Source organism: Cetorhinus maximus, chromosome 6 (assembly GCF_964194155.1).
Source record: "Cetorhinus maximus chromosome 6, sCetMax3.hap1.1, whole genome shotgun sequence".
Taxonomy (NCBI): Eukaryota; Metazoa; Chordata; class Chondrichthyes; order Lamniformes; family Cetorhinidae; genus Cetorhinus; species Cetorhinus maximus.
This window is the reverse complement of record NC_135884.1, coordinates 156,164,842-156,188,306: the sequence shown is the minus strand read 5'-3', so window position 1 is coordinate 156,188,306 and position 23,465 is coordinate 156,164,842. Positions and strand designations below refer to the sequence as shown.

Below are 23,465 nucleotides of genomic sequence, written 5' to 3'. Positions count from 1 at the left end.
CGATGGGTGGGATGGTCTAACGCTGCTTCTATATTCTATGTTTAGGGAAGCAGAGATTTTGAGAGGGAAATACATTGGTGTCTTGGGCATTGTTCTCTGTCACCATTGACTTGCCAAATTGGGTTAGCAATTTTAATTAGATGTATTCCAAGAGATTTTATCACGTGACCCTCCCTACTAAACCCACCCTGCCCCACTCTCCTGCCATTGGGCCATCCTCACAGCACTCTGCTTTCCCACAGCCAATTGGAGAGCTGATAGACTTTTCATTACTCCAGTGGGTCTGTCAAACAGTTTTCCTTTGATTATAAATGAAAGCTTTCGAAGACAATGAAAAACACAGAATTTTCTGAAACACCACCTCTGATTTTCTCCTGGGTGTTACTCCTGGCAACCTCCTGGAAACTAAACTTCAATTCCTGGAGATGTCAGGGCACCTCTGGAAGGTTGTTAACTCTCTGAGTGGAGAGGCAGTGGATAGAGGTGGTTTGTCAGGGTTGGAGAGGCAGTGGATAGAGGTGGTTTGTCAGGGGTGGAGAGGCAGTGGATAGAGGTGGTTTGTCAGGGGTGGGGAGGCAGTGGATAGAGGTGGTTTGTCAGGGGTGGAGAGGCAGTGGATAGAGGTGGTTTGTCAGGGTTGGAGAGGCAGTGGATAGAGGTGGTTTGTCAGGGGTGGAGAGGCAGTGGATAGAGGTGGTTTGTCAGGGGTGGAGAGGCAGTGGATAGAGGTGGTTTGTCAGGGTTGGAGAGGCAGTGGATAGAGGTGGTTTGTCAGGGTTGGAGAGGCAGTGGATAGAGGTGGTTTGTCAGGGGTGGAGAGGCAGTGGATAGAGGTGGTTTGTCAGGGTTGGGAAGGCGGTGGATAGAGGTGGTTTGTCAGGGGTGGAGAGGCAGTGGATAGAGGTGGTTTGTCAGGGTTGGAGAGGCAGTGGATAGAGGTGGTTTGTCAGGGTTGGAGAGGCAGTGGATAGAGGTGGTTTGTCAGGGGTGGGGAGGCAGTGGATAGAGGTGGTTTGTCAGGGTTGGGAAGGCGGTGGATAGAGGTGGTTTGTCAGGGGTGGGGAGGCAGTGGATAGAGGTGGTTTGTCAGGGTTGGGAAGGCGGTGGATAGAGGTGGTTTGTCAGGGGTGGAGAGGCAGTGGATAGAGGTGGTTTGTCAGGGTTGGGGAGGCAGTGGATAGAGGTGGTTTGTCAGGGGTGGGAAGGCGGTGGATAGAGGTGGTTTGTCAGGGGTGGGGAGGCAGTGGATAGAGGTGGTTTGTCAGGGGCGGAGAGGCAGTGGATAGAGGTGGTTTGTCAGGGGTGGAGAGGCAGTGGATAGAGGTGGTTTGTCAGGGGTGGGGAGGCAGTGGATAGAGGTGGTTTGTCAGGGTTGGGAAGGCAGTGGATAGAGGTGGTTTGTCAGGGGTGGGGAGGCGGTGATTAGAGGTGGTTTATCAGGGGTGGGAAGGCGGTGATTAGAGGTGGTTTGTCAGGGGTGGGGAGGCAGTGGTGGGGAGGCAGTGGATAGAGGTGGTTTGTCAGGGGTGGGAAGGCGGTGATTAGAGCTGGTTTGTCAGGGGTGGGAAGGCGGTGATTAGAGGTGGTTTGTCAGGGGTGGAGAGGCAGTGGATAGAGGTGGTTTGTCAGGGGTGGAGAGGCGGTGGATAGAGGTGGTTTGTCAGGGGTGGGGAGGCGGTGGATAGAGGTGGTTTGTCAGGGGTGGAGAGGCAGTGGATAGAGGTGGTTTGTCAGGGGTGGGGAGGCAGTGGATAGAGGTGGTTTGTCAGGGTTGGGAAGGCAGTGGATAGAGGTGGTTTGTCAGGGGTGGAGAGGCAGTGGATAGAGGTGGTTTGTCAGGGGTGGAGAGGCGATGGATAGAGGTGGTTTGTCAGGGGTGGGGAGGCGGTGGATAGAGGTGGTTTGTCAGGGTTGGGAAGGCGGTGGATAGAGGTGGTTTGTCAGGGGTGGAGAGGCAGTGGATAGAGGTGGTTTGTCAGGGTTGGGAAGGCGGTGGATAGAGGTGGTTTGTCAGGGTTGGGAAGGCGGTGGATAGAGGTGGTTTGTCAGGGGTGGAGAGGCAGTGGATAGAGGTGGTTTGTCAGGGTTGGGAAGGCGGTGGATAGAGGTGGTTTGTCAGGGGTGGGAAGGCGGTGGATAGAGGTGGTTTGTCAGGGGTGGGGAGGCAGTGGATAGAGGTGGTTTGTCAGGGGCGGAGAGGCAGTGGATAGAGGTGGTTTGTCAGGGGTGGAGAGGCAGTGGATAGAGGTGGTTTGTCAGGGTTGGGAAGGCGGTGGATAGAGGTGGTTTGTCAGGGGTGGAGAGGCAGTGGATAGAGGTGGTTTGTCAGGGGTGGAGAGGCGGTGGATAGAGGTGGTTTGTCAGGGGTGGGGAGGCAGTGGATAGAGGTGGTTTGTCAGGGGTGGAGAGGCAGTGGATAGAGGTGGTTTGTCAGGGGTGGGGAGGCAGTGGATAGAGGTGGTTTGTCAGGGTTGGGAAGGCGGTGGATAGAGGTGGTTTGTCAGGGGTGGAGAGGCAGTGGATAGAGGTGGTTTGTCAGGGTTGGGAAGGCAGTGGATAGAGGTGGTTTGTCAGGGGTGGAGAGGCAGTGGATAGAGGTGGTTTGTCAGGGGCGGAGAGGCAGTGGATAGAGGTGGTTTGTCAGGGTCGACTGTTCCCAGGTGTGGGTTTTGTCCTGAATCAAGGAGATGATTCTCACCTGGATGAGGTGAACAGGTAACCGTTGATCCCTCCGAATGTTGACAGGACCACGGAAAAGGGCATAATCCATGGCATTGAGCCCAGTAACTTCTCACCAAACGTCTGAGAGAACAGAAAGAAAGAATTAGCATTTCTACAGCACATTTCACACCCTCAGGATTCCCAAAGTGCTTCACAGGCAATGAAATATTTGTTGATTTGTAGTCATTGATGTAATGTAGGAAATGTGGCAACAGCAATGTCGTCATGGCCCGATAACCTATTGTTAATGATGTTGGTGGAGGAAGATTATTGGCCAGGACACCAGGGAGAACTTGCCCCTGCTCTTCTTCAAATACTCAGAATCATTTTGGCACAGATGGAGACCATTTGGCCTATCGAGTCCATGTTGCCTCTGTACAGCAATCCATTCAGTCCCATTCCCCCACTCTATCCCCGTAACCTGTAAGTTTATTTCCTTCCAGTGCCTATCCAATTTCCATTTGAAATCGTTGATTGTTCCTGTTTCCACCTCCCTCGTGGGCAGTGAGTTTCAGGTCACTCGCTGTGTAAAAAAGTTCTTCCTCACATCCCCTGTTTCTCTTGCCCAAAATCTTAAATCTATGTCCCCCTAGTCCTTCTACCATCAGCCAATGGGAACAGTTTTTCTTTGTCTACCTTATCCAAACCTTTCATCATCTTGTCCACCTTCATCAAATCTCCCCTCAATCTCCTTTGCTCCAAGGAGAACAACCCCAGCTTCTCCAACCTAACCTTGTAGTTAAAATCCCTCATCCCTGGAACCATTCTGGTAAATCTCCTCTGCCCCCTCTCAACGACCCTCACATCCTTCCTAAAGTGTGGTGACTAGAACTGGATACAATACTCTAGCTGTGGCCTAACCAGAGCTTTCTAAAGGTTGAGCATAACTTCCCTGCTTCTATAATGCAGGAATTTTTTCTAGGGGCTGTTAATTGGTTGATCACCATTTGTAAGATTTTGTCAGTCCAGCAACTGAGGGAGACCCTGAACATCACTCCTTTTTGGTGATAATTGGTGCTTGCGGAACTCCTCATGACCGAATCCTGAAGCCAAATCAATCCTCTCTCCCTCTTCCCCTGGTGACATTAATCTGCTGGGAAATCTCCAGCAGGGCCAGCAGAATGAGATGCTTCACTTACCACAGCCACAGCTCCTGAGTCCAGCAACTCCTGGGGATTCATGGCCGTTACATAGGCCACGTTGGAGAAGACGTAAACAAAGGTCACCAGTGGGATGGAGATGAAGATGGCTCGGGGAATATTCCTGAAAGGAAGATTGGAAAAATATTTGGGAATTATTCTGTAACTTCAAGAAAACAAGAGGGAATACAGAAAGAAAGAATTTGCATTTTTATAGCTCCTGCCACAACCTCAGGCAGCCAATGAAGTACTTTTGAATTGTAGTCATTGTTGGAATGTAGGAAAAATGGCAGCCAGTCTGTGCACAGCAAGATTCCAAAAAGAGTAATGTGATAATGACCAGATAATCCTTTTCTGTGATGATGATTGAGGGGTAAATATCGGAGATCTCCCTGCTCTTTGAAATAGGGTTTGGGATTTTTTACATCCACTTGACAGGCCAGACAAGGCCTCAGTCTAGCATCTCATCTGAGAAACAGTATCTGAGATAGCGCTCAGTACTGACCCTCTGACTGTGCAGTACTCCCTCAATACTGACTTCCTGACAGTGCAGCACTCCCACATTATTGACCCTCGGACAGTGTGGCACTGCCTCAGCACTGACCCCCTGACAGTGCAGCACTCCCTCAGTACTGATCCTGAATAGTGCAGCACTTCCTCAGTACTGACCCTCCGACAGTGCTGACTCCCTCAGTACTGACCCTCCGACAGTGTTGCACTCCCTCAGCACTGACCCTCCGACAGTGCAACACTCCCTCAGCACTGACCCTCCGACAGTGCAGCACTCTCTCAGCACTGACCCTCCGACAGTGCAGCACTCCCTCAGCACTGACCCTACAACAGTGTTGCACTCCCTCAGTACTGACACCCTGACAGTGCAGCGCTCCCTCAGTAATGACTCTCCGACAATGTTGCACTCCCTCAGTACTGACACCCTGACTGTGCAGCGCTCCCTCAGTACCGACACTCCAACAGTGCACAACTCTGTCAGTACTGACCCTCTGACAGTGGAGTGCCCCCTCAATACTGACCTTGCAAGAGTGCAGCACTCCCTCAGTACTGACCCTCCGAGGGTGTGGCGCTGCCTAAGTATTGCAGTGTATTTTGTGCTGTGTCTCTGGAGTGGAACTAGATGTCCTGAATCGCTGAGGAGCTGTGGAGGATCACTCTCCGCTGACATTTTGTTGTTGACCCATAATGACTCTGGCAGAAGTTGAAAAAATGGTGATGATATTGGATCCATATTGACCAGAGAGAAACCTCACTAACCTGCCACATGAAGGAGTGTCACGGTTCAATCACTGTTACTGTGTGCAACAGAGTCGCCCAGAATTATTCAATTGGGATCACTAATCTTAGACTTAATCAACACAAGAGAATGGGACAGCACAGAAAAACACCAGCAGAAACTCTACCTAAAGCCCAAAACAACCAGCACAATCAGAAACCCGGAAACGCAAACCCTTACCCTCAGAAACCGCAAAATCCAACTCATCCCCATCAGAAACCTCAAAATCCAACCCACCCCCCTTAGAAACCCCAAAATCCAACCCATCCCCCTCAGAAACCCCAAAATCCAACCCACCCCCTCAGAAACCCCAAAATCCAACCCATCCCCCTCAGAAACCCCAAGATCCAATCCACCCCCCCTCAGAAACCCCAAAATCCAACCCATCCCCCTCAGAACCCCCAGAATCAAAACCATCCCCCTCAGAAACCCCAAAATCCAACCCATCCCCCTCAGAAACCCCAAAATCCAACCCATCCCCCTCAGAAACCCCAAAATCCAACCCATCCCCCTCAGAAACCCCAAAATCCAACCCATCCCCCTCAGAAACCCCAAAATCCAACCCATCCCCCTCAGAAACCCCAAAATCCAACCCATCCCCCTCAGAAACCCCAAAATCCAACCCATCCCCCTCAGAAACCCCAAAATCCAACCCATCCCCCTCAGAAACCCCAAAATCGAAACCATCCCCCTCAGAAACCCAAAAACACAGGCCAATCACCCTCAGAAACAGATCTAGTAACTCAAAACTGGGCAACCATGACACACTGTGGGCCATCAGCAGCAGCAGAATTGAACTCGAACACAATCTGTAACCTCATGACCCGGCATATCCCCCACTCTACCATTATCATCAAGCCAGGGGAATCAACCCTGGTTTAATGAAGAGTGCAGGAGGGCATGCCAGGAACAGCACCAGGCATACCTAAAGATGAGGTGTCAACCTGGTGAAGCTATAACACAGGACTACTTGCGTGCCAAACAGCATAAGCAGCAAATGATAGACAGGGCTCAGCGATCCCACAACCAACGGATCAGATCTAAACTCTGAAGTCCTGCCACATCCAGTCTTGAATGGTGGTGGACAATTAAACAACTCATTGGAGGAGGAGGATGCTCCACAAATATCCCCATCCTCAATGATGGGGGAGCCCAGCACATCAATGTAAAAGATAAGGCTGAAGCATTTTCTATAATTTTCAGCCAGAAGTTTTACCCTCAGAAACCTCAAAACCAAGCCCATCCCACTCAGAAACCCCAAAACCCAATCCAACACGCTCAGAAACACCAAAACCCAGCCCATCCCCCTCAGAAACCCCAAAATCCAACTCAACCCCCTCAGAAACCCCAAAACCCAAACCTTTACCCTCAGAAACCCCAAAATCCAACCCACCCCCTCAGAAACCCCAAAATCCAACTCATCCCCCTCAGAAACCCCAAAACCAAAACCTTTACCCTCAGAAACCTCAAAGCCCAGCCCAACCCCCTCAGAAACCCCCAAAACCCAACCGATCACCCCCAGAAACCCCAAAACCCAATCCATCACCTTCAGAAATCCTGAAACCCAACCCATTCCCCTCAGAAACCCCCAGAGCCAGCCTTTCAGCAATAGCACAAACAGTGAGCAGACAGTGTTGCCAACACTAGTCCCTCGTGACCAGCACAGTACGCCACTGTCAGGGAGACTGCAAGAAATCGCTCAGAACTTGGGTTGTCGCTTCAACTCTCATCGATGCCCCTAACTTGGCTGTACCTGCATGGATCGACTAATTCTTCTGTCACGTAGTTGAGGAAGTTCCAGCCACTGTAGGAGAAGGAGCCCTGGAGGAAAGCGAGGGCAATGTGTCCAACCCCAGGAGTCGTCTGACTATCGAAAGCAACGCTGGGCTTCAAGAATTCATAATGACCTGTGGAAACAGAGCATCCAGTCTGTGGGTTACGTACAGAGTCACAGAATCCCATCCAATCCCACACTCCAACACGCTGAGGGGAAAAGAAAGAACTCGCATTTCTATAGCACCTTTCACAACCTCAGGGTGCCTCAAAGTGCTTTACAGCTAATGATCTACTTTTGAAATGAAGTCATTGTTGGAAATGTGGCAACGTATTTGTGCACAGCAAGATCCCACAGCAGCAATGTGATAATGACCAGATAATCTGTTTTAGTGATGTTAATTGTGGGGTAAATATTGTCCAGGAGACTGGGGAAAATTCTCTTGCTGTTTTTCAAAGTAATGGTCATGGAATCCTTTAGGTCCAACTGATCGCCACATTGGGGCCTCTGTTTAACTTCTCATCTTTTTTTATTCATTCATGGGATGTGGGCATCGCTGTCTAGGTTTATTGCACATCCCTAGAGGGCATTTTAAGAGTCGACCACATTGCTGTGGGTCTGGAGTCACATGTAGGCCAGACCAGGTAAGGACGGCAGATTTCCTTCCCCTAAAGGATATTGGGGAACCAGATGGGTTTTTACAGCAATCGGCAATGGTTTCATTCCAGATTTTTATTGAATTCAAATCCCACCATCTGCTGTGATGGGATTTAAAGCCAGGCTCCCAGAGCATTACCCTGGGCCTCTGGATTACTGGTCCAGTGACAATACCACTGTGCCACCACCTCCACCATCTGAAGTACAGCAGCTCTTAGCAATGGCCAAGTGCCCTGCTGGAACCCTGAACCTATTGCTGAGTAAGTGTCGCTTGATAGCACTGTCGACTACACTTTCCATCACTTCACTGATGAGCGAGAGTAAACTGATGGGGCTGTAATTAGCCGGGTTGGATTTGTCCTGCTTCTTTTGGACAGTACATGCTTGGGCAATTTTCACATTACCCGGTAGATGCCAGTGTTGTACTCCCCAAAACCTGTCCACCATGGCTAGGACCATGGTTAGTTCTGGTGCACAAGTCTGCAGTACTATTGCTGGAATATTGTCAGGGCCCATAGCCTTTGAAGTATCCAGCACTTTCAGCCATTTCTTGATTTCATGTGGAGCGAATCGAATTGGCTGAAGACTGGCATCTGTGATGCTGGGGACCTCCGGAGGAGGCCGAGATGGATCATCTACTCGGCACTTCTGGCTGATGGTTGCAAATACTTTAATCTTGTGGGATTGCTTAGTTCTGTGTTTAGCATGTTCCTTCTGCTGTGTGGTCCTGTATTGTAGCTTCGCTGGGGTGGCATCTTATTAATGGTGAGTGAATTATTAATGTATGGGAGGTCTAGAGGGCCTGAAGTAGGTACTGAGCTGTGACAAGTGGAGGCTGTTCCCTTTACCAAGTGAGTGCTGTAAAAACAGTAATTATTGCTGCCACCACTCATGAAACAACTCAAAAATAAGCTGCCCAATAATCACTGTCAAAATTGGATTTAAGCTGGACTCCCTATTACAATTCAATTAGAAAATTAATTCTACAGTGTGATATATAATCCATATAGTATTATGCACAGTATTAAAATATTATATATATTGGAGATTACACTCAGTAACTGAATTCCATATATTTGTAAAAATGAAATGTCAGTCTGTTGGTTAACTTGCCTGAGGCCCTTGGGTTAATCTTTATCCTCATAATCTTATACACCTCTATCAGGTCCCCTCTCAACCTTCGCTGCTCCAAGGATACCAACCCCAGCCTATCCAATCTTCCCTCATAGCTCAGACCCTCCAGCCCAGGCAGCATCCTGGTAAATCTCCTCTGCGCCCTCTCCAGTGCAATCACATCCTTCCTATAATGTGCTGACCAGCCAGATTTGGTGGGATGATACCTTGGACTAAGGGGCATGTTGTAGGGGCAATTGAAATCTAACCACCCACACCTGGGGAGTTGTGGGTGGGGGGTTGCTTTGGCCTCCTAGCAGGGGTCCCCCAGCCCTGCCCACAGTGTCCCTGCTTACACCATAACCCAGGCACGTTTTAACCAACTTTAATCATAGATTGCAAGAAAAATGTGATGAGTTTACGTCATAAATCCCTGACTTCCTTTCATATTTAACTTGTCTTTTTTCTCATATTTTATTTGTTTCATGGAAGTTGTGCTCTGAGACACTCTGTGTTATTACTTGATAAGAGAAAGTAACAGGCTTCATGAACACATGTCACTTCTTAATTTTGAAAATGCTGGCTGAGGGCTGACAAATCCCCAGGTCCGGATGGGCTTCACCCTAAGGTCTTGAAAGAAGTGGCTGGTGAGATAGTTGATGCACTGGTTTTAATTTTCCAAAATTCCCTAGATTCAGGGAAGCTTCCATTAGATTGGAAAATAGCAAATGTAACTCCTTTATTCAATAAGGGAGGGAGACAGAAAGCAGGAAACTACAGGCCAGTTAGCCTAACATCTGCCATAGGGAAGATGTTAGAAGCTGTTATTAAAGATGTTACAGCAGGGCACTTAGAAAAATTCAAGGCAATCAGCCTCATAGACTCATAGACGTTTACAGCACAGAAGGAGGCCATTCGGCCCATCATGTCCGCGCCGGTCAACAAAGATCTGACTACACTAATCCCATTTTCCAGCGCTTGGCCCATAGTCCTGAAGGCAAGTGAATATCTAAATACTTCTTAAATGTTGCCAGAGTTTCTGACTCAACCACCCTTTCAGGCAGTGAGTTCCAAACTCCCACCATCCTCTTGGTGAAAAAATTTCTCCTCAACTCCCCTCTTAGCCTTCTACCACTTACCTTAAATCTATGCCCCCTGGTTATTGACCCCTCTACTAATGGAAAAAGTGCCTTCCTATACACCCTATCTATGCCCCTCATAATCTTATACACCTCTATCAGGTCCCCTCTCAACCTTCGCTGCTCCAAGGATACCAAACCCAGCCTATCCAATCTTTCCTCATAGCTCAGACCCTCCAGCCCAGGCAGCATCCTGGTAAATCTCCTCTGCACCCTCTCCAGTGCAATCACATCCTTCCTATAATGTGGTGACCAGAACTGGATGCAATACTCCAGTTGTGACATAACCAACGTTTTATACAGTTCCAGCATAACCTCCCTCCTCTTGTATTCTATGCCTTGGTTAATAAAAGTAAGTATCTCATATGCCTTCTTAACCACCTTATCTACCTGCCCCAGGCAAAGTCAACATGGTTTAGTAAAAGGGAAATCATGTTTAACGAATTTATTGGAGTTCTTTGAAGGAGTCACATGTGCTGTGGATAAAGGGGAACCGGTGGATGTACTGTACTTAGATTTCCAGGAGGCATTTGATAAAGTGCCACATCAAAGGTTATTGCAGAAAATAAACACTCATAGTGTAGGGGGTAACATATTGCCATGGATAGAAGATTGGCTGGCTAACGGGAAACAGAGAGTTGACATAAATGGGTCTTTTTCTGGTTGGCAGGATGTGATGAGTGGTGTGCCACAGGGATCAGTGCTGGGGCCTCAACTTTGTACAATTTATATAAATGACTTGGATGAAGGGACTGAAGGAATGGTTACTAAGTTTGCTGATGATACAAATATAGATAGGAAAGTAAATTATGAAGAGGATGTAAGGAGACTACAAAGTGACATGGATAGTTTAAGTGAGTGGGCAAAGATCTGGCAAATAGAGTATAATGTGGGAAAATGTGAAATTGTCCATTTTGGCAGGAAGAATAAAAAAGAAGCTTATTATCTAAATGGTGAGAGATTGCAGAGCTCTGAGATGCAGAGGGATCTGGGTGTCCTAGTGCATGAATCACAAAAGGCTAGCATGCAGGTTCAGCAAGTAATTAGGAAAGCTAATAGAATGTTATCATTTATTGTGAGGGGAATCGATTACAAAAGTAGGGAGGTTATGATTCAGTTGTACAGGGTGAGACCACATCTGGAGTACTGTGTGCAGTATTAGTCACCTTCTTTAAGGAAGGATATAAATGCATTGGAAGCAGTTCAGAGAAGGTTTACCAGACTAATACCTGGAATGGGCAGGTTGTCTTATGAGGAAAGGTTGGACAGGTTAGGCTTGTATCCACTGCAGTTTAGAAGAGTAAGAAGTGACTTAATTGAAATCTTTTAGATCCTGAGGGGCCTTGACAAGGTGGATGTGGAGAGGATGTTTCCTCTTATGGGAGAATCTAGAACTAGGGGTCACTGTTTAAAAATAAGAGTTTGCTGATTTAAAACAGAGATGAGGAGAATTTTTTTCTCTGAGGGCTGAGAGTCTTTGGAACTCTCTTCCTGAAAAGGTGGTGGAAGCAGAGTCTTTGAATATTTTTAAGGCAGAGCTAGATAGATTATTGATTAACAAGGGAGCGAAAGGTTATTTGGGGTAGACAGGAGTGTGGGATTGAGGTTACATTCAGATTTATTGAATGGCAGAGCAGGCTCGAGGGGCCGAGTGGCCTACTCCTGTTCCTATCTCGTATGTACGTATGTCTGAGAGACAACTTGAAACTGACAATCAACTCTGTAACGATCTAGTGAACAATTTAACTCAGGCATTCTTTACTTACAGATTTTATAGGACACATACACAAACTCAGGCTGTTATATCCAGTAATAGACTTTGGGGATAATTCTGCCCTTATGTAACAGTGGATGATTGTTGATGGTGATTGCAAGTCCCATTTTAAACCTCTCCCCTTTTAGATATCTATTAACTTCAATGGAAATTGAAATGGAGAGAGAATGTAAAAGGAGTTGTGCACTTGCTATCATTTAAAAAGCAGGACAAATCCAACCCAGCCAATTACCACCCCATCAGTCTACTCTTGATTCTCAGCAAAGTGTCGTTGCTGCTATAAAGTGGCACTTACTTAGCAATAACCTGTTGACTGATGCCCAGTTTGAGTTCTGTCAGGGCCACTCAGCTCCTGACCTCATTACAGCCTTGATTCAAACATGGATAAAAGAGCTGAACTCCTGAGGTGAGGTGAGAGTGACTGCCCTTGACATCAAGGCAGCATTTGACTGAGTGTGGCATCAAGGAGCCCTAGCAAAACTGGAATCAATGGGAATCAGGGGAATCAGGGGGAAAACTCTCCGCTGGTTGGAGTCATACCTAGCAGAAAGGAAGATGATTGTGGCTGTTGGAGGTCAGTCATCTCAGCTCCAGGACATCACTGCAGGAGTTCCTCAGGGAAGTGTCCTCGGCCCAACCATCTTCAGCTGCTTCATCAATGACCTTCCTTCCAACACAAGGTCAGAAGTGGGGATGTTCGCTGATGATTGCACAATGTTCAGCACCATTTGTGACTCCTCAGATAGTGAAGCAGTCCATGTCCAAATGCAGCAAGACCTGGACAATATCCAGGCTTGGACTGACAAGTGGCAAGTAACATTCGCACCACACAAGTGCCAGGCAATGACCATCTCTAACAAGAGAGAATCTAACCATCACCCCTTGACATTCAATGGCATTACCATCACTGAATCCCCCACTATCAACATCCTGGGGGTTACCATTGACCAGAAACTGAACTGGACTAGCCGTAAATACTGTGGCTACAAGAGCAGGGCAGAGGCTAGGAATCCTGTGGTGAATAGCTCACCTCCTGACTCCCCAAAGCCTATTCACCATACGAAATAAGAGCAAAAGTAAGCCATTCAGCCTCTCAAGGGGAGGCAGTGGCGTAGTGATATTGTCACTGGACTGGTATTCTAGAGGCCCTGGGTAATGCTCTGGGGACATGGGTTCAAATCCCACCACGGCAATTTGAATTCAATAAAAAACTGGAATTAAAAGTCTGATGATGGCCATGAAACCATTGCCGGTTGTTGTAAAAACCCATCTGGTTCACTAATGTCCTTTAGGGAAGGAAATCTGCTGGCCTACATGTGACTCTAGACCCACGGCATGCTCTTAAAATGCCCTCTGAACAAGAGTAATTAGAGATGGGCAATAAAATGCTGGCCAAGCCAGTGATACCCACATCCCATTCATGAATGAATGAGAAATGAATGAGAATGAGAAAAACCACCCTGTGGTGGGAGTTGCACCCAGAGCATTCCGCTGGGTCTCTGCAATACTAGGTCAGTGATAACACCACTACGTCACCTCATCTACCCAAGCTTGACCCCTCACTCGCCCTAGTTTAAATCCCTCTCTACTTCCTTTGTCCGTACCTGGAGTGCTGTGTTTGGCTGCAGGAGAGAGCTTCAGTCTGGAGATTGGTGACTGAGGGTGTTTCAGGGTTAAATTCTATCTAAAGTCTAGTCTTTCCTTAATTTAGCAATTAGCTAAAAGTTGCTGTTAGGGTTGGAAGAAGTTGAGCTTTAGACCAGAGAGGAGAGGCCAGCAGTATAAAAGGGAGCGAAAACAGATGCTGAGACCGGAGAGGAGAGGCGTACCCTCAGGACTTTCAGGTGGTGCAGTTGAAGAGATGTCACGATTCAAAAAGTGACGTGATGCAGGGGAGATAGCTGATTAGTAAGTAGGGTCAGGTGAGTACTTCTACTTTTTCTACTAATTAAACTGCTGCAGTCCATTAGCTTAAACAAAATAAAGTGAGGACTTTGGATTGTAGTGTGAGCGCTTGGAGTTGACTGAGGCCCCTAGTGTAATTAGTATTCTTTAAAGGGAATAACTAACGAGCTTAATCTAAAGGAAAGTCATGGCAGCAGAGCTCGCACCCATGATATGCTCCTCCTGCGCTATGTGGGAAGTCATTGACATTTCCAGTGTCCCTGGCGACCATGTGTGCAGGAAGTGTGTCCAGCTGCAGCTACTGGCTAACTGCATTTCAGAGCTGGAGCTGCGGGTGGATTCACTGTGGAGTATCCGCGATGCTGAGATTATCGTGGACAGCACGTTCAGTGAGGTGGTCACACCGCAGGTAAAGACTGAGCAGGCAGAAAGGGAATGGGTGACTACCAGACAGAGTAGTGGAAGGCAGTTAGTACAGGAGTCCCATGTGGCTGTCCCCCTCTCTAACAGATACACCGTTTTGGATACTGTTGGGGGAGACGACTTCTCAGGGGGAAGCAGCAGGAGCCAAGCCCATGGCACCACGGGTGGCTCTGCTGCACAAGATGGGAGGAAGAAGAGTGGCAGGGCTGTAGTTATAGGGGATTCAATAGTAAGGGGAACAGACAGGCGTTTCTGCGGCCGCAAAAGAGAGTCCAGGATGGTATGTTGCCTCCCTGGTGCCAGGGTCAAGGATGTCTCGGAGAGGCTGCAGGGCATTCTGAAGGGGGAGGGTGAACAACCAGTGATCGTGGTACATATCCACATGGATAAAAAAAGGGATGAGGTCCTACAAGCTGAATATAGGCAGTTAGAGCATAAATTAAAAAGTAGGACCTCAAAGGTAGTAATCTCAGGATTACTACCAGTGGCATGTGCTAGCGAGAGTAGAAATAACAGGATATATCAGATGAATATGTGGCTGAAGAAATGGTATAGAGGAGATTCAGAATCCTGGGACATTGGGACCAGTTCTGGGGGAGGTGGGTCCAGTACAAACAGGACGGTTTCCATCTGGGCAGGACTGGGACCAATGTCCTCGGGGGGTGGGGGTGGGGTGGGGGGGTTGTTTGCTAGTGTGGACAGAGAGGGTTTAAGCTAGAATGGCAGGGGGATGGGAACCTGAGCAGGGAGACAGAGGAGGAGAAACAAAGATAGAAACAAAAGACAGAAAAGTAAAAGCAAAAGTGGAAGGGAGAAAAAACAAGGGCGAGAAACAAATGGGGTCATAGTGCAAAATAAAGCTAAGATGACTAACAAGGTTAAAAAGACAAGTCTAAAGACACCGTATCTTAATATGTGGAGCATTTGCAATAAGGTAGATGAATTAACAGTGCAAATAGATATATTTATGATATAGTTGCAATTACGGACACATGGCTGCAGGGTGTCCAAGGATGGGAACTAAACATCCAGGGGTATTCAATATTTAGGAAGGATGGACAAATAGGGAAAGGAGGTGGGGTAGCACTGTTAGTAAAGGAGGAAATCAATGTAATAGTGAGGAAGGATATTGGCTCAGAAAATCATGATGTGGAATCTGTTTGGGTGGAGATAAGAAACACCAAGGGACAGAAAACTTTGGTGGGGGTTGTCTATAGGCCCCCAAACAGTAATGGAAATGCAAGGGAAGGGAAATTAGAGATGCATGCAGTAAGGGTACAACTGTAATTATGGGCGACTTTAATCTACATATAGATTAGACAAACCAAACTAGCAATAATACTGTGGAGGAGGATTTCTTGGAGTGTGTACGTGATGGGTTTTTTAGACCAATATGTTGAGGAACCAAGTAGAGAGCAGGCTGTCCTAGACTGGGTATTGTGCAATGAGAAAGGATTAATTAACAATCTTGTTTTGCAGGGTCCCTTGGGGAAGAGCGACCATAAAATGATAGAATTGTCCATTAGGATGGAGAGTGAAGAAGTTGAATCCGAAATTAGGGTCCTGAATCTAAATAAAGGGAACTACGAGTGTATGAGGCGCGAGTTGGCAATGATGGATTGAGGAACCATACTTAAAAGGGTTGATGGTGGATAGGCTAATGGCTAATATTTAAGGAATGTATGCATGAATTACAACAATTATTCATTCCTGTCTGGTGCAAAAATAAACAGGAAAGGTGGCTCAATCATGGATTACAAAAGAAATTAGGGATAGTGTTAGATCCAAAGAGGAGACATATAAAATTGCCAGAAAAAGCAGCAAGACTGAGGATTGGGAGCAGTTTAGAATTCAGCAAAAGTGGACAAAAAGATTGATCAAGAAGGGAAAATGGAGTATGAGAGTAAACTTGCAGGGAACATAAAAACTGACTGTAAAAGCTTCTATAAATATGTGAAGACAAAAAGATTATTGGAGACAAATGTAGGTCCCTTACAGACAGAAACGGGGAAAGTTATAATGGGGAACAAAGAAATGGCAGAAGAATTGAAGACATATTTTGGTTCTGTCTTCACAAAAGAGGACACAAATAATTTCCCAGGAATGTTATGGAACCAAGAGTCCAGTGAGAGGGAGGAATTGAAGAAAATCAGTATTAGTAACAAAATGGTGCCAGAAAAATTAATAGGGTTAAAGGCTGAAAAATCCCCAGGGCCTGATAATCTACATCCCAGGGTACTAAAGGAAGTGGGCCTAGAAATATTGGATGCATTGGTGGTCATCTTCCAAAATTCTAAAGACTCTGGAGCAGTTCCTACAGATTGGAGGGTGGCAAATATAACCGCACTATTTAAAAAAGGAGGAAGAGAAAAAACAGATAATTACAGACCAGTTAGCCTAACATCAGTAGTGGGGAAAATGCTAGAGTCTATTATAAAAGACATGGTAACAGAACACTAGGAAAACATTGACGGGATTAGACAAAGTCAGCATGGGTTTATGAAAGGGAAATCATGCTCAACTAATCTACTGGAGATTTTTGAGGATGTAGGGGGAACCAGTGGATGTGGTGTATTTAGATTTCAAGAAGGCTTTTGATAAGATCCCACAAAAGAGGCTAGTGGGCAAAATTAAAGCACATGGGACTGGGGGTAATATACTGGCATGGATTGAGAATTGGTTGACAGACCAGAAACAGAGAGTGGGAATAAATGGGTCTTTTTCTGGGTGGCAGGTGGTGACTAGTGGGGTACCACAGGGATCAGTGCTTGGGCCCAGCTATTCACAATATATATAAATGACTTGGATGAGGGAACAATATGCAATATTTCCAAGTTTGCTGACAACACAAAACTGTGTGGGGTGGTGAGGAGGATGCAAGGAGGCTTCAGGGCGATTTAGACAAGTTGTGTGTGTGGGCAAACACATGGCAGATGCAGTATAACATGGATAAATGTGAAGTTATATGCTTTGATGTGAAAAACAGAAAGGCAGAGTATTATTTAAATGGTGATATATTGAGAAATGTGGATGTACAAAGGGATCTGAGTGTCCTTGTACAACAGTCAATGAAAGTAAACAGGCAGGTGCAGCAAGCAGTTAGGAAGGTAAATGGTATGTTGGCCAAATGGTATGTTGGCCTTTATTGTAAGAGGATTTGAGTTCAGAAGTAGGGATGTCTTACTGCAGTTATACTAGGCCTTGGAGAGACCACACCTGGAGTATTGTGTGCAGTTTTGGTCTCCCTAAGAATGGATATACTTGCCATAGAGGGAGTGCAGCAAAGGTTCACTAGGCTGATACCAGGGATGGCAGGACTGTCGTATGAGGAGAGATTGGTTCGACTGGGCCTGTATTCACTAGAGTTTAGAAGAATGAGAGGGGATCTGATTGAAATGTATAAAATTCTAACAGGGATGGACAGACTAGATGCAGGGAGGATGTTTCCCCTGGTTGGGGAATCTAGAACCAGGAGCCACAGTCTCAGGATACGGGGCAGGGCATTTAGGACGGAGATGAAGAAAAATTTCTTCACTCAGAGGGTGGTGAACCTGTGGAATTCTCTACCACAGAGGCTGTGGAGGCCGGGTCACTGAGTATATTCAAGAAAGAAATTGATAATTTTTTGGATATTAGCGCATCAAGGGGTATGGAGAGAAAGCAGGAATATGGCGTTGAGATAGAGGATCAGCCATGATCATATTGAATGACGGAGCAGGCTCGAAGGGCCAAATGGCCTATTCCTGCTCCTAGTTTCTATGTTTCACTATTTATACAATTCCCAAGTACCCTGGTCCCAGCACAGATCAGGTATAGACCATCCCGATGGTACAGACCCACTTTTCCCAGTACTGGTGCCAGTGCCCCACAAACTGGAACCCACTTCTCCCACACCAGTCTTTGAGCCACACATTCATCTCTCTAATCTTATTTGTCTTGTGCCAATTTGCATGTGGCTCAGGTAATAATCCAGAGATTACTACCTTTGAGGTTCTGCTTCTTAGTTTGGTACCTGGCTCCTCATACTGACTATATAGAACCTCCTTCGTTGTCCTGCCTATGTCATTGGTGCCTACTTGGACCACGATAACTGGATCCTCTCCCTCCCATTGCAAGTTCCTCTCCAGCCCTGAGCAGATATCCCGAACCCTGGCACCGGGCAGGTAACATAGCCGCCTGGACTCTTGCTCTTTGCCACAGAGAACAGCGTCAATCCCCCTCACTATACTATCCCCCACTACCACTACATTTCTTTTTGCTCCCCCCTGGTTGAACAGCTTCCTGTACCACAGTGCCATGGCCAGCCAGCTCATCCACCTTGCAGACTTCACTTTCATCCACACAGGTTGTGAGCACCTCAAACCTCTTTGACAACAGAGGCTCCTCCCCTACTGTCTGTTCAGTCCTATTACCTGCCTCACTGACAGTCTCACCCTCCTACCTCTCACTGCTGACCAAAACAGATGTCCCTCTCCTAAGAGATGTGACTGTCTTCTGGAGCAAAGTGTCCAGGTGTTTCTCCCCCTCCATTATGTTGCGCACTGTCTGCATTTCGGCTTCCAGATCAATAATCCTGATCCGGAAATTCTCAAGCTGCTTACACTTCCTGCAGATGTGTTTGTTATGGATTACCTTGGTGACCAAAAGCTCCCACATCTCACAGTTGCAACATAACACCTGTCCTGGCATTGTTACTTATGTTATTTAGTTAACTTAATTTAATTACTCACTTTGAATAATTTCTCCCGTGCACTGAATTCCCACATGAGCCTAATTCACCCCTCACTCGGTCTCCATCTCACTCCAATGTAGCTGCCTGACTCCTCATGTGCCCCTTACTGATGGCACAAGTCAGGAGTGTGATGGAATTCTGCCCCCTTGCCTGGATGAATGCAGTTCCACTGACACTCAAGAAGTTCAACACCATTCAGGACAAAGCAGCCCCGCTTGACTGGCACCCCATTTACCACCTTAAGCATCCACTTCCTCCACCACCGACGCACAGTAGCAGCAGTATCCCAGCTACAAGATGCACTGCAGGAATTCACCAAACCTCCTTCAACAGCACCTTCCAAACCCACGACCACTACCATCTAGAAGGACAAGGACAGCAGACAGATGGGAACACCACCACCTGTAAGTTCCCCTCCAAGTCACTCACCATCCTGACTTGGAAATATATCGCCGTTCCTTCACTGTCGCTGGGTCAAAATCCTGGAACTCCCTCCCTAACAGCACTGTGGGTGTACCTACACCACATGGACTGCAGCGGTTCAAGAAGGCAGCTCACCACCACCTTCTCAAGGGTAATTAGGGATGGGCAATAAATGCCGGCCCAGCCAGCGATGACCATCAACAAATAAATTTTTAAAAAATCATTTGACGTTTTTGCATAAAGCCAGATGCCCGAGCCCAGTATGCTATTTACTATATGTTGGAATATTACATCTATTCCCTTCCTCTCCCTGCCTTGTGCTCCCCTTTCATCCAGTTTTGCTGCAACCATTTCACTAATTTCACACCTTCCCGCAACATTGCTGATCTACATTGACCCTCAGTGCGGAAACACTTAGAGTTTAAAATTCTCATCCTTCTTTTCAAATCCCTCGGCCCCAAGCCTCCTCCCGCCGCACAACCTTTGAGACCTCTGCACTCCTCCAATTCCGGCTTCTTAAGTATCCCCAATTTTAATCGTTCCTCCACTGGTGGCTGTGTCTTCGGTTGCCTGGGCCCCAAGCTCTGGAAGTCCCTCCCTACACCTCTCTGACTCTATCCCTCGCTTTCTTCTGTAGGATAAGGATGTTTAGGTTAGTAAGGATTAATGTGGGACCAGGGTAACAGTACCACCCAGATTATGATGTAGAGAGTCACATGATGGCAGACTGTGCGTAGAGAGTGTCTGAGAGAAGTTAGCATGAAGATGGTACCTAGGCAGGGCTGTACCTTGAAGATATGTATATAATTGTGTGTGAACAACAATCAGTTTATATTCAACCACAGAAGCCTCTAGACCTCTTAGTGAGACACCAACAAGCTTACAACATGGTGGCAGCAGGAGAAGGACCCTGAAATCCCAAGACATGAAACAGTAAAGAAACTGCAGCCTGATCTGAGCGAAGACACAGCTTGAGATCACCTCATAAAGCGTCCATACAGGCATGGAGGCTGAAGGTCAGAAGATCCACTGTGCAGCTGAAAAGGACACCACCCTTGCACATGGAGGCCCTTTGCCAAACCTGATCAAACACAAATTCAAAGGACCTATCCAGATCACAAAAGGGTGAGGAAAATTAAGAAAAATTCTGAACTAACCTTTTAAAAATAACCTGGGCACGAATCAGGCCAAGCAGACCGACGGTTTGATGGGCACAGCTGGAGGAACACTGTGGCTGGGTCCGGAGTCAGTGCCATACCACGTGGCAACTGAGCTCCATTGATAAAAGAATTCTTAAACTAGCAGCCAGAGCTCAAAAAATCACCTTCAATTACATTCCGTAAGCTTAAAAAAGCGAAGTAGCTGGCTCATATTGTCTGTTCCTGGAGAATCGCTAAGTTTTTCCAATGTTTCCATGATTGCGACCGGAACCCACCGAAAACCCAACAAGGCAGCAAGAAGAGGGAAAAAACAGGTACTGTGGTGCCAACTTGGGGAAAACGTTAAAGTTGTACTTACCTGTCATGAAAGACAGCCTTGGATAGTAAATTAAAATGACCAGGCCAATTTGAGTTCATGCAAGGGCCAAACTAGACACAAAATTGGGTGTCATGGAGACGAAAATTTTTAGATTACAGGAGTACATCAGGATGAAGTAGGAAATCAGAGGAAGTACAATTAATACATTCTTGTACTGATTTGGTGTATTTGTCAACAATGTAATCATAAGACAAGGTATAGATGAATCCTCAACCACATTTGGTGAGATATTAAAGCCTTTGACAAGTATTTTAAACTCCAAGTTGTGGGGAGCGCAGACCTTAAAAAATGTCTAGAGCACCCCCTATACAGAGTCAAAAGGCAAGAAGACCCCAGGCTGAGGGAGACAGTTACCCAAGCAAAACACAAGATGGTCACACACCATGTCAGCACAAGGAAGTGCGAGAGCCAAAGAGTTTAGTGCAGAGGAAAGAAGAGGCTGAGAAGCAGCTGAAAGGCTTAAAACTAGAGCTTTTTGAAAATGCTGACACAGTACCCAAACTACAACAGCAGGTGGCAGTTCGGAGCAAGCAGGTGGCTGTGAATGAAGGAAAGTTATCTGATGTAACTCAAAAGCAACAAAACTTTCAAAAAGGAAATGAAGCTATTCCACAGGGAATGTTCGAATCAAAGCTGAGTTGGAACAACTCAACCAGAAATACAGACAGGCACAACAGCAGGCAGAAAAGGTACTCAAAGGAGTCACTGTCCTGAAAGATTCTTTGAAGAATCAATATGTGGCCCTCGAAAAACGTGAGGAGTTAAAAAAGATGTTGAATACCGCTTCAGAAAGAGCTGCGTTGGATCCATCAGCAGTGACAGAGCAATGCATGGAAGCATCCCATGAGTTGGCAAGAAGTCAACAAGAAAATAAACAGTTGAAAGAATGGTTAATTGTCCTTCAAGATCAAATGGAAAAGGAGTTCATAACCCTTCAGCAGCATGAAGAAATGAAGAATGCCTTGAACAGCAGAATGGAGGAACGTCAGAAAAAAGAGGAGAAGACTCTGTTGAATTACAAGAAAACTCAAAACAAAGCAATTGAGCTTCATAAAGGAAAGGAAAACCTCAAAAAGATTCCTCAGGTCAAAGTTCTTTCCTCTGGAAAATTACAAAGAGAAGCAAAATGAATTTAATGTTGCCCTGAAAGAACTGAAGAACGGCAGAGCAGACTCAGCAATGTTCAATATTCCAGGAGGAAGCCAAGAGGTACAAGAAAGAGACAGAAGAGCTGAAAAAAACGGTTAGACATTTGAAAGAAAACTTGGAAAAACATTATATTTCCAAAGATATACACGGAGAAATGGAAAGTAAGTTTGTTAATGCAATGCAGGAAAAGGATGGGCGCGTGAAAAAAGTGATGAGGAAGTAAGTGAAGCAAAGTGAAAGATCACAGGAGGAAAAGAGGAAGATGAAAAATTCTTGTGTACTGGAGCAATGCAGAGTAGAAAACTTGCTCCAATTCGACAGTCAGGAAAAGAGTTCTGTACCATTTTACAGCGGGGGTGGAGGCGGGTTGCTTCACATCCTTTAAAAAGTACCTGGATGAGCACTTGGCACATCAAAACATTCAAGGCAATGGGCCAAGTGCTGGTAAATGGGATTAGATAGGTAGGTCAGGTGTTTCTCACGTGTCGGTGCAGACTCGATGGGCCGAAAGGCCTCTTCTGCACTGTGTGATTCTGTGATTCTCTGTGATATCCAATTGAAAGAGAAGATGAACATGGACATTGTTAGGCTGAAGAACCAGTTGAATGGAAAAGAGAGGGCATCGATGGGAAAAGCAGTAGAGATTTCCAAGCTGTGAGTGGATAATGAAGCCATGAGTAGCACAATTACAGAACTGAAACAAGTTAAGGCTTTGCCAGAACAGGCCTGGCCAACAGTGAAACCAAAATGAAGGACAAGGACAAAGCTCTGCTGCAGGCGGAGAAAGAAAAGACGGAAATAAGATTGGAAAATGTAAATCCCACACTGAAGATCAAAGAACTCAAAGGAAAAGCACTGGATGCCTCAAACTTACTGAGAACCATTGAGCTGTTTAAAAATGACACGGCTGAAATTAACATTAAGAACCCAGAATGTCAGGAAATTGTTGAATAGTTACTAGAAGAAGTAGAAGATCTTACAAAGATGTGTGAAGAGTCTCAGAAACAAGTAGCAGAAGTAACATTTTAAAATGTGAGCGTATAGGATAGCACAGAGGAATTAGACTCTGTTGAGGAAAAACTGTTCAGTGTAGAGAACCAACTATCATGTATAAAAGGTGAGTTTTCTGATGAATAATTAGAACTTGATGAACTTAAGTATCAGAAATCGCCATTAGAAATCGTGAAAAATGCCTGGAACAGGAAAAGGAATTCCGATGGATCAGAATAGTTGGCTGAATGTGGAATTAACAGCCAAAACTGATAAAATGTTGAAACTTCATCGTGAAAAGAGCGATGAAACTCTTGAACTTCGATCTAATCTGAAGAACATGAAAGATGAGATTGCAGTATGAAAGGGCAAATCTACACTTTGAAAGCAGAAAAGGAAAACTCTAAGAAATAGATTGAGGATCTAATGAGTGAATTGAATGAGTCTAAGGAGCAGTCAGTGACTAGGGAAGAAAAACTCCAAAAGGGACTGAATGCCCAGGTGAAGCTGTTAAATGTCTATAAGGATTCCGCAGTTAACTCTCAAACAAAGACAACTGAACACACCAGAGTAGTTGCTGAGCTGAATGAAAAGATTCATAAGCTTGAAAAAGAATTGGGAAATAAGAGAGTGAACAAATATTTGTGAAACAATTGATAATCAAGGTTCCATTTTTGAAACATCAACTTCCAGCAAGAT

General features: G+C 46.1%; 1 protein-coding gene across 1 annotated transcript in view; it reads right to left on the bottom strand.

The window, feature by feature from the left end:
- LOC144682319 (large neutral amino acids transporter small subunit 2-like) overlaps window positions 1-23,465 on the bottom strand; it is a 48,461-nt gene that overhangs the window by 14,073 nt on the left and 10,923 nt on the right. Inside the window, exons 6-8 of the mRNA XM_078544792.1 lie at window positions 6,902-7,055; window positions 3,861-3,984; window positions 2,699-2,802 (exon numbers count right to left, since the gene is read on the bottom strand). Coding sequence (XP_078400918.1) covers window positions 2,699-2,802; window positions 3,861-3,984; window positions 6,902-7,055 — 382 coding nt within the window. The remainder of the gene's footprint in view (window positions 1-2,698; window positions 2,803-3,860; window positions 3,985-6,901; window positions 7,056-23,465) is intronic.